The following is an 11,339-nucleotide window of genomic DNA, read 5'->3' on the forward strand; positions in this document are numbered from 1 at the left end:
TTAATTTATAAAATATGTCCTCAGTTTTTGCCCGAATTCTGGGAAACTGGTTGTAATTAAATTTCTACATTCACGCTTGCTTGGACGAATTAACGCCACATGTTTGGGTCGGCTCTGTTGTGTAGCTTCGCTACCTGCTCTCAAACAGCAAATAAAAACTTTTAAGCTGTCCAGACTCCGACGTGAGGACGCAACCACATAGTTACGAGGCACAAATGGTGTTTCCTGCTTGAGTCATCACACCCGAGTGCACTTTCTATCTATATCCGTTACCACAATTCATCTTATAACGATTGATAAATTATGGCAAAATTTTCGAAAATACCTTTTTTTTTCTTTTATTCACAATGAACCCTGCGTCGACCGTCGGGCCGATTCTGAGCCCCAAGTCTGGCCACTGTAGGGACTTCTCCATGTCGGTGCTCGATCGGGGTCGACGCGGCTCATCTTTTGAAAGTAGTCGTCACAGATCCAACTCGTCGTCACAGTTTCTAGCTCAATTCCTTCATGGTGCTGCAGGGCAAGCGCGCAATGAAGCTCGTAGCATGGAAGGAGGGTGCACTGCCGCAAGTGGTGCACTGACCTTCTTGGTGGGCGACGCGAGGATCGGTTGCCAAGGACTGGGAAATTGGACGGTTCGAGGGTTTGAATTTGTGGCATTTACTTCTAGCGAAGAAGCTTCTGTTGCCATTAATGGTATGGATGGAAAGGATGTTCATGGTTGGATGATTAACGTTAATTATGCTACTGATCGAATGAGTGAATTTCGTGGTGGTGGTGGTGGCAGTTATGGAGGTGGCTATGGTGGTTATGATGATGTTGCTCTTACTCAACAGTTTCAAAAGTTCCTTGCATCTTAACCACATATCATGTCTCTCTCTTCTCACATAAGTTTTCCCTCAGTGGTACTTCAGGTATACATTCTCCTATATGGATCCTTGATTCTGGAGCTTTACATCATATGTCGCCTAATGTCAATTCTTTTATATCTATAAATTCATCACCTTTTGTGTCGGTCATGACCGTTGATGGTTCTCTCATGTTATTAGCTGACGTTGGCTTTATTTGTACATCTAATTTATCTCTGTCTACTGTATATCATATTCCTAATCTTACTTTGAATTTTGTCTTTGCCGGTCAATTATGTGACTCTGATTTCTCTGTTTCTTTTACTTCATCTTCTTGTTATGTGCAGAATCCGCGATCCCAAAAACTTATTCGGATAGGTCGTAGGCAAGGGAGATATGTATTAGAAGAGCTAAAAGTCCCAGATGTTACAGTTTCTAGTGTTGATTTGTCATTCTTTCGGTTAAGCTCTACTTCTTCTGATTTTTATTTGAGGCATTCTCGTCTTGGACATATTTCTTCTGTTAGTGTCGTGGAGCCAGCATGAGAGGGATGAATTACTTATAAAATAAAAATTAACCTTTCTCAATCTTTCAACTCAGATTAGTAGCACAATTATAACAAAAGAAATTGAACAACTAAAAATAGAAGAGACCAAGAAATTAACTTGGTTACATCCTAGATGGTTATTAATCCAAGGCAGTGAAGAGTACTAGTAGATCTCCTTCGTTGTAGGCGGAGAAGCCTCTTACAGACGTTGACAGCTAAGAAAATAGACTAGAAAATATTACAAAAGTTGTAGTTACAGTTGTTATCTAATTCCTAGCTCTATGGATTTTTTTTATAGCCCCTGAAAAATCTTATTTGAAACTAGAAGGCGCCTGCAACAAGATGAAAGACGTCTCCAGCGAAGCAAACGAAGATAATGTTTTATCTTCACCAACAGTCGCTTTTGCCCAGTCTAAGGCGTCTTCAAGTAGTTGAAGGCGCCTTCTATAAAGGCTCGAAAGCACCTTCAAAGGTTGAAGGCGCCTTCCTCCCGAAAGGCGCTAGGGCTCCTTCAATAGCATTGAAGGCGCCTTCAGCAGCTGCTACCGAGATCCAAACTTCTCCTTTGGATCTTCCGCTGCTCCGCTCGCTTGGACGATTTCGACCATTTGAAATAGGACTCACTCGAACCCATTTTCCGATCTTCTCCTCGAGCAGGATTCCTCCCAGTCTTTTCATCCCTCGAACGTTACGCACAACCTTCTCGTCCACCGGTATACTCTTCTACAGCACCTCGTCCCTCGGACGCACCGAGCCTGTCGGCTCTCTCCCGTGCCGTCCATCTCGCTAGCTACGTCTTACGCTCGACTTCTTGTGTTCATAAGTTCTTGCACACTTAGACACAAGGATCAAATACAACAGGACCTAACTGAACTTGGTTGATCACATTAAAACTATCTCGGAGTTCTAACATCTTCTTCTCTTTTAAAATACTTAGCTTCTAAAAGAAATTTAGGAAATTATAAACTCATGATATTTCATATTGTTGTAGCTGCAAATTGACAAAATTCTCTACTTTTCTTTTTTATAGAAGTATCTCTATTTCTCTTGTACCATTTGAGTTAGTTCATTCTGATATGTGGGAGTCATCTTCTATTCGTACACCTGGTGGATCCCATTACTACGTTTCCTTTATTGATGATTGTACTCGTTATAATTGGGTTTGTCTTATGAAACATTGTTCTGATTTCTTTGATATCTATCAAATGTTTTTTGTCGTGGTAAAAACTCAACATAATACTATTATTGAATGCTTTCGATGTGATTTGGATGGTGAATATATATCTAATCTTTTTTCTGAATTACTTACCTCAGATGGTACGTTTATCAAAATTCTTGTATTGACACTCTTAAACAAAACGGTGTTGCTGAAAGAAAACATAGACATATTATTGAAACTGCACGTTCTCTCCTATTATCTGCATATATTCCTAGCGAGTTCTGGGACAATGCTATTCTTATTGTAGTACATTCTATCAATAGAATTTCATCTTCTATTACATCTGGTCTGTCTCTTTTTGAAAAACTATATGATTATGTTCCTGATTATATTGTCTTAACACATGTTTTGTCATCGTCCTCATATTGAACGTAGTAAGCTTAGTTCTCAGCCCTCTCTTTGTATTTTTCGTGGCTACGGCAAAGTCCAAAAGGGATATAGATGTTATGATCCAGTTAGTCAAAAACTCTATGTCTCACGTCATATTATTTTTCTTGAATACATCCCATTCTATTCCATTCCCTCTGAGACTCCTACTCTTCAAAAATCTGATCTCACTCGTATTGATCCTGTTTGCACCTACTCTGATGATGTGTCATATCATGTTTCCCCACAATTAGACCACCCTAGCACTTCTTCTTCTAATGATGCTACTTGCAGGATTGCCACTCATATAGATTCTGATCTTCAACTCCTCGATGATCCCTTTGCACCTACTACTTCCCATGATGCTCTTGTGATAGCAAATCCTCCTTCTCGTTATCCTCAATAATCTCGTAAGTCTACTCATTTACCTAATTTTGTGTATTCTATTTATTCTGGTTCTTTTTCTTCTTTTTTAGCTTCTATTCACCAATTGTCTGAACCCTCCTCTTATGGAGAGACTATTCTTGATCCTCTTTGGTAGCAAGCTATGGCGGAAGAACTTTCTGCTTTGTATCAAACATGTACTTGGGATCTTGTTTCTCTTCCTTTGGGGAAGTGTGTGATTGGTTCTCGATGGGTGTATAAGATCAAACCTAAATCTGATGGGTCAGTTGAGCAGTATAAAGCTCGTTTGGTTGCTAAAGAATTTTCCCAATAGTATGGTACGGATTATGAGGAAACCTTTGCTCTAGTTACCAAGTTTGTTACTATCCATACTCTCATTGCAGTTGAATCAGTTCGTCAGTGGTCTATTTTCCATATGGATATTAAAAATATGTTTTTAAATGGAAATCTTTAAAAAGAAGTCTACATGGTGCTTCCATCAGGTGTCACTCACAACCCTGGTAAAGTTTGCATACTAAAAAAAGGCTCTTTATAGCCTTAACAAGCTCCTCGAGTTTAGTTTGACAAGTTCTCCATTGTGATTGGATTTCTTGTCTTTCTTCCTAGCTAGCATGACTCTGCTCTTTTTGTTCGTTGTACTTCGTCAGGTCGCACATTACTCTCTCTTTATGTTGATGACATGCTTATTACAAGGGATGATTTAAGTGGAATAGAAGAGTTGAAATTGTATTTGACTCGTGAGTTTGATATGAAAGATTTGGGTCATCTGCGTTATTTTTTGGGACTTAATGTAGCTTATTCTCCTCGTGGCTATCTTTTCTCGCAATCTAAATATATTGGTGACATTCTAGAGCAAGCTCATCTATCCAACACTCGCACTATTGATACTCTACTTGAGGTTAATGCTTGGTACTCTTCTATTGATGGTGTTTCTTTACCAGATCCATCTTTATATTGCACTCTAGTTGGCAGTCTAGTATATCTCACCATTACTAGACCTGGCATTACTTGTGCTATACATATTGTCAGCCAATTTGATGATTCTCCCACTTCAGTACATTGAAGAGCTGTGTTTCGCATCCTTCAATATCTTCGAGGTACCCAGTTTCATAGTCTTTTTTATCCTTCTATTTCTACTTTAGAGTTGCGGACCTATTCAGATGTAGATTGTGGTGGTGATTCTACATATCGTAAGTCTACGACAGGATATTTATTTTCTTAGGAGATTCTCTTATTTCTTAGAAGAGTAAAAAACAAATGTTGTCTCTCATTCTCCTATCGAAGCAGAATATCGTGCTATAGCCTCTACAACTGTTGAAATTGTTTGATTACGTTGGCTACTTGCTTATATGAGTGTTTTTCTCTTGAAATATACCCCTATACATTGTGACAACTCCAGTGTCATTCAAATTACTTGCAATCCCGTCTTTCATGAGCGCACTAAGCATATCGAGATTGATTGTCATTTCACTTATCATCACTATCAGAATGACACCGTCACTTTGCCATTTGTCTCATCTTCCATACAAATTGTAGACTTGCTCACTAAGGCACATTCCATGTACGATTTTAATTTCTGATTAACAACCTCTCAATACTTTGTATTGGTATACCGTGAGTTTAATAGGATATTAGTATATAATAAATTATTATTATATAAGGATAAATTAGTATTTTATTATTATTTTTATTATCTATTTATATTCTTTTTTTTTCTTTGTAAATTTAAGATTTTGCAATTCAATTTGCTAGCCTCCTTTTTTTTATTATGGTGGATGGGGCGGTGGCTGGAGGGATGTTCTGTTCCGGAAGGCGCCGGCTGCGGCGACGTCGGCGTTGGCATCGGCGTCAACGTCAATGTCGGTAGAGGCAGAGAGCAGATTGGAGGGAAAGGTATTTGGCAAAAAAAATTTTGGGTCACGGGTACTTTTTTGAATAAGTAGAAAGTACGGGGCGCCTATTGGAAATATGAAAAAGGGCTCCCTGATAATTTTGCCAAAAACACGCTGCAGCCGGTTGTTTCTATAAGTAACCATTTCCTTCTTAATTCATTCCTATCTCGCCATAGTTCGTCCCTTCGTTTCTATCTCAACCTCGAATGGCGGCGGAAAAACCAAGCACCATGAAGGCTGTACAGTACGATTCCTACGGAGGAGGTGCCGCCGGCCTCAAGGTAAGCATGCCGCATTCGGTTCTTGTTTATCTTTTAAAATAGTCCAAATTTTGGCGAAGCCAGTGACAGAACGGAAAATACTTCGTCTGCTGGATGGAGGATCAAAGGACAAAAAGATATTCTGACTCTGCTTGCTATTTACTAATCGATTTCTGACTCTGATTTACTTTGACTGATTGATTAGCGAATCAACTGGATAAAATTTTCAGGTATCGGCAATTCTTGATTTATTTGACTGTTTGGTTGTTCGCCAGATTATGAGCATACAACAGATGGAAGTTATATATATTTTTATAATCATACTCTTTTACCCCGGAAATACCATGGATATTGTTGTTTTGCCGAAGTTTATAGGATCCTTTTTCGTGATCTGTCCTTTGCAGCACAGTTATTGTATATTTTCCTGCTTTTCGTTCATTTGCATTTTTGTGTTAATTCTGCTTATTCAGCATGTTGAGGTGCCTATTCCTTCGCCCAAGAAAAACGAGGCTTTGTTGAAGTTGGAGGCAGCTGCTATAAACCCAGTAGACTGGAAAATCCAGAAAGGCATGCTCCGCCCGTTTCTGCCACCCAGATTTCCATTTACCCCTGGTAAGAAATGGACTACTCTATTTCTTTGTGAATATGTGTGTATTTTGGTAGCGATCAAAGGGATTAGTAAGGTTAATCAATGCCCCGATCTATAGTGTGTTTAATTTGAAACTGAATTTGCCGACACGGGATAATTCCAAGATGACTTTTATAAAGGTAATTTTGGAAAACATCCTGATTTTTGCACCAATAGATACAAGTACTAATTGAGAACAAAGTTGATTAAGCCAACACCATCTATCCAGCCAACCTGGTTTTATTCCTAGATATGATTTATTGGTGAAGGAAGTGTGTTATGATGTCTTATCTTTTTAAATTCAGGGACAGTTATTAGAAGGGTTTTTGATGCTCTAATTGTGTCCTTTGAAGCTGGCATGTTAGAGGAGTTTTGTCTATTGATGGTTCGATAAAATGCAAAATTGTCCAATCACTTAGGAAGGAATGTTAACCAAGATATAAAGATTTTAATGTCAGGTCTATTTATGAGGTTTTTGGCTTGCCCTGGTGGTGGCAATAGTCATCATTGATTTTGTTAAGAATAGGTGATTAATTATATTGTTTCAATTTTGTGATGATAAGTATAATGCTGTAGTAAGCAAAGTTTCTTTAGTAATCGTATCTTCCCTGTCATGATGTCGACATAAATGAATCATTGTATTAGTTATTTTCGAACATCATGTGAAGTTTAAATAGTTTGAAGGGGAGCCTTGGCGCAACGGTAAAGTTGTTGCCATGCGACCAAAAGGTCACGGATTCGAATCCTGGAAATAGCCTCTTGCAAAAAGCAGGGTAAGGCTGTGTACAATGGATTCTTCCCCAGACCCCGTATGGCGGGAGCTTCGTGCACCGGGCTGTCCTTTTTTATGTGAAGTTTAAATAGTTTGAGAATTATCTTGAGATTGCATAAGTAATAATCAACATTTTGCATTGTCATAGTGTCTGGGAATTACAGTTGACAGTGGGGAAATTGGACTGTCAAATGTTAATCTATGCCATGACATTTGATTTCCTACTATTGCTTGGCTTTTTGATTTGTATAGTTGTTGAGTCTCTCTTAAGGCTGCCCACTTTTCTTGGTGTTTCAGTAAGTATGAAACAAAAAAGTTCCAAGAATTCCATTGTGGATTCTCATTTTATTTAACCAGATTACAGATTTATTCATCTAATAGTGATTCACATCAGTTCTGTGTAGGTGTGGTAACTGATGGGGACTTACTTTCAATGCTGCATATATAATTTGACATTTTTTTTTTTGTGAAACAGTTTCTGATGTTGCTGGAGAAGTTGTAGAAGTAGGTTCTGAGGTCAATTCCTTTAAGAAGGGGGACAAAGTTGTTGGTCTGCTAAGCTTTCCAGTAAGTGCTTGTTGTTCTTTGTTTGATGTAGAATTTTATTTGAGCAAAATAATTGTTGCTAAGGCTTATGACTTTATAGTAAATCAAAAGAATCCAAATTCTCCAAGTGAAGCTCTTTCAAATAATAAGAAATCTTGAGTTCCAATTATTTAGATTGACTATGAATCTTATGTCATTATTGAATTTAATGTCAGGATATGTTGATAGTAATATTATTCATATCTTTGAAATTCCTCTTAATTTTGTTGAATATAGTTTTTTTGGTCCCTCTTCATTTTTCACTCCTTCAACTCTAATCAAATTAGCTTTCCTATTTACATAAACTCTTGGTCATCTTGGAACTTATCTATATCATCTTAATCTTTTTCCCTCTCATTTAATGAAAATTGTACTCTATCTTGACGAATCATTACTGGTATTGATGGATATAAAATGTAGATATCAATTGTATTTGATTGGTAGAATAGGTAAAATTGTAATCCTAGAAGAAGTTCAAAGAACAAGAATAAGATAATTCTATTTAATTTATGATATCTAAAATTAAAAACTACTGACCTTTGATAATAATATGTATTATGCTTTATTAAGTAGCAAAAATGTTTTAAATTATTGGGTCTGAGAGGAAGAGGTAAAGGAAATCACCAATTCCTATCCATTCCATAAGAAAGGTTACACAATCCTTCCTCCTTTCATGCATAGGGGAATAGGGATAGTGTGCGGATTCATTTGCTCCCTCTAACTTATCCTCTCTAAAATGATCAAACCAAACCAATTTCTCCTTTGGTGTAAGCATTTAACAAAATGGAGGCTAAATGACTACGGTCCAAACAAAATCCCATTATGTTGAACCTTTAACCGCAATTTAACACCCAAATAACGCTCAAGAGAATGCAAAAATAATAATAATCCAATGCAAGCAGTTTAATTTTTTGCAAGAAGAAAACTTAAATAAGTAGTGATGGGCAATTCTTGGAAAACACTCACAATAGCTATAGACCAACAATTTTACCCGTTCATGTCCTTTTATTACATTGATATAATTCAATATTATTTTCTTATTTAAAACTCAATTTTGTACCAGTAAGTTCCATGATATAGTAATATAAAAACTCAATTTTGTACAGGTTCTCGTCAAAATAACTTTCATTGTTTACTCCAATTTATCTTTTTGAATGTGGAACCTTTTTGACATCACAACAAAAAATTTCCAGAAGGTGGCAGGGCAGTGGGCAGTATGTGTTTGAAGTAGAAAACATGCAGATAGATTCATTAGAATGAATGTTTAGCTATGATCAGTCCATACTTCATAAACAATGATATAGCAATTAACCCCATGGAAATAATTATTTCCGTTCATAGCTGTGGAAATAATTGATTTTTGTTGCATACCTGTATCTGTGGGCACATATTGTTGCATAAGATGGTGATTGAATCCATGAGACTGAAACTGCCTCTGAAAGTAGTGATTATACTATACTCAAGGATTTTTTGTGGCAAAACCCATGATAACGCATAGGTTATAAGGTGGCAATGAAATCAAAGTTAAAGATACAACTTACCTGACTGGCCAGCCAAGATGGAATCTTCTGTCAAATGACCTTCTTCCAACCCCCAACATTACACCTAGAAATATCTGACTGAAAACAGAAAAGCTACTGAGCTACTGGTCTTAACACTGACAGAGGATAAAAACAAATGTTAGAAGAAGATAGAAATGACAGAATCATAACTGACTCCATTGGAACAAGGTGTACCGCCTGTTGCTCTGGCAGTGATTCTTTTTGTCCAAGCTCTGAATAAATCTTTGCTTCAAATTTTGATTTAGACCAGTACCTGTGATCAGAATAAGATTCTCCTCTTCACTACCTTCGGCATACCCTTTTACCCTATATCAACTAACTGAATCATTTCTATAATCACCTTCTTCTTAGAATGTGCCTTCCCTGGTACTCTTGATGTCCAACTCTCTATCAATTGACATTTCTGGATGCATCTTGGTCCACCTGCTTACCCTCAAATAAACATTGGTTCCTTTCAATCCGAATTATCCATATTGAGACTTAACACAGAATGTTCATCCTCCTGCTCCCCTTACATTTCTGCATAGGACTCCCTATCAGAGATGATCATTCAAAAAACTGTTCAAGGCACACTTCTTCTCCCATTTGCAATTATACTGATGATGATCAAGGTTACAATACATCGTTAGTGCTGCAAAATTACACATCCACATTGTTAAATTCTGAAAATACTCTCTTGCTCCTAGATCTATATCTGTATAATCGACAAAGCTTCTTAACCTTCTTTGCTAGACCAAGCTTCATGTTTGGTGTTGGGTTTGAGGGCTAGGGTATGTCAATATCACTTTTTCCTCTCCAATCTGTCATGCATGTTTTATCCTTCTATTGACTTTGATTTTTCTTATTACAGAATGGTGGCGGGCTTGCCGAGTTTGCTGTAACAACAGTGGCTGCAATGGCCATTAGGCCGCCTGAGGTTTCACTATCTGAAGCTGCAGGCCTACCAACGGCAGGCCTGACTGCTCTCCAGTCACTGAAGGCTATTGGGATTAAATTTGATACTCCCAACAAGTCATCCAATATTCTGATAACAGCTGCCTCTGGTGGTGTGGGGCACTATGCTGTCCAGCTTGCCAAGTATGCAGGACTCCATGTTACAGCGACATGCGGCGTTCGCAATATAGAACTGGTAAAGAGTCTCGGAGCGGATGAGGTGGTGGACTACAAGACTCCAGAGGGTGCGAAACTGAAGAGCCCATCAGACAAGAAGTACGACGGAGTCATCCATTGCGCCACCAATATTCCCTGGTCCACTTTTGGTCCCAACTTGTGCAGCAGTGGCAAGGTCATTGATATAACTCCCAATTTTACAACTATAGCTGCTTCCATTCTGAAGAGGATCACATTTTCAAAGAAAAAGCTTATACCACTGATGTTGGTACCAAAGTCCGGTGAAATGGAATTCTTAGTCAATTTGGTAAAGGAAGGTAAGCTCAAGACAGTTATAGACTCCGTATATCCATTAAGTAAAGCAGAACAGGCCTGGGCCAAGAGCATCAGTGGTCATGCTACAGGGAAGATCATTATCGAAATATGAGCCAGTTATAAGTTACCATTCCGTCTCAACTATAGATGTAACTTGGCATGCTATCTAATCTTTGCTCTGGTCTCTTGCTACAACGTTCCACTCTTAAAATCAATGGTGAGTAAACTGTTGAATTTTCTGTTCTTTGTATATGGCTATGCATTAGTACTTTGTGAATGATGTTTATTCAGGCTGTCTAGTATACAGGACACTCATTTCGTTCTTCCTCTTAATAAAACTACAAATGCATGATCTGGCTGATCTAGCTGTGGCAATGTAGCTAATACTACTTTCAACTCATCAAAGTTATGTTGCTTAGTATTCAGCTTTCTGCTCAACTCTTTTAGACTTTAGGATTTAAAAGAACGAGTTGGCGTGCCCAACCCAATTGTTGTATTCCACACATTTGAAGCTTTGCATTCCAGTCATTGATTAGTGGCCTCATGTCTAGAACAGCTCAAAATTTTTCTGGCTCTGCACTAGTCCTTCCTTGGTGCACTATAAAATAAATTCTAGTTATGCAAAACATGATTTATTAATCAATCAATTGCGGAATTTTGCAATGAAAAAAAAAACAATTAAACAAATTCATAAAAAAATTTAAGGAGGTTTTCAATAGTTTCCATGTGATAGGAAAATAAGACCTTATAATTAAGTTATGCCTTGAAATATTTTCCTTGGGTCTCACATTAGTCATCTATACAGCTCTTCTCAAGACTTTTTCTGACCT

General features: G+C 37.8%; 2 protein-coding genes across 2 annotated transcripts; both read left to right on the forward strand.

Moving 5' to 3' along the window:
• Positions 1–347: 347 nt before the first annotated feature.
• On the forward strand, positions 348–860 carry LOC122010817. The gene has a single exon (XM_042567290.1). It carries the CDS (start codon positions 348–350, stop codon positions 858–860), a length of 513 nt encoding a protein of 170 aa, XP_042423224.1.
• Positions 861–5,438: 4,578 nt separating this feature from the next.
• LOC122009090 (chloroplast envelope quinone oxidoreductase homolog) lies at positions 5,439–10,870 on the forward strand. The gene is made up of 4 exons (XM_042565103.1): positions 5,439–5,558; positions 6,008–6,149; positions 7,413–7,504; positions 9,935–10,870. Exons 1-4 carry the CDS (start codon positions 5,484–5,486, stop codon positions 10,619–10,621), a joined length of 996 nt encoding a protein of 331 aa, XP_042421037.1. The 5' UTR covers positions 5,439–5,483; the 3' UTR covers positions 10,622–10,870.
• Positions 10,871–11,339: the final 469 nt, after the last annotated feature.

The sequence above is a fragment of the Zingiber officinale genome, chromosome 8A (genome assembly GCF_018446385.1).
Source record: "Zingiber officinale cultivar Zhangliang chromosome 8A, Zo_v1.1, whole genome shotgun sequence".
In the NCBI taxonomy this organism is placed as follows: domain Eukaryota; kingdom Viridiplantae; phylum Streptophyta; class Magnoliopsida; order Zingiberales; family Zingiberaceae; genus Zingiber; species Zingiber officinale.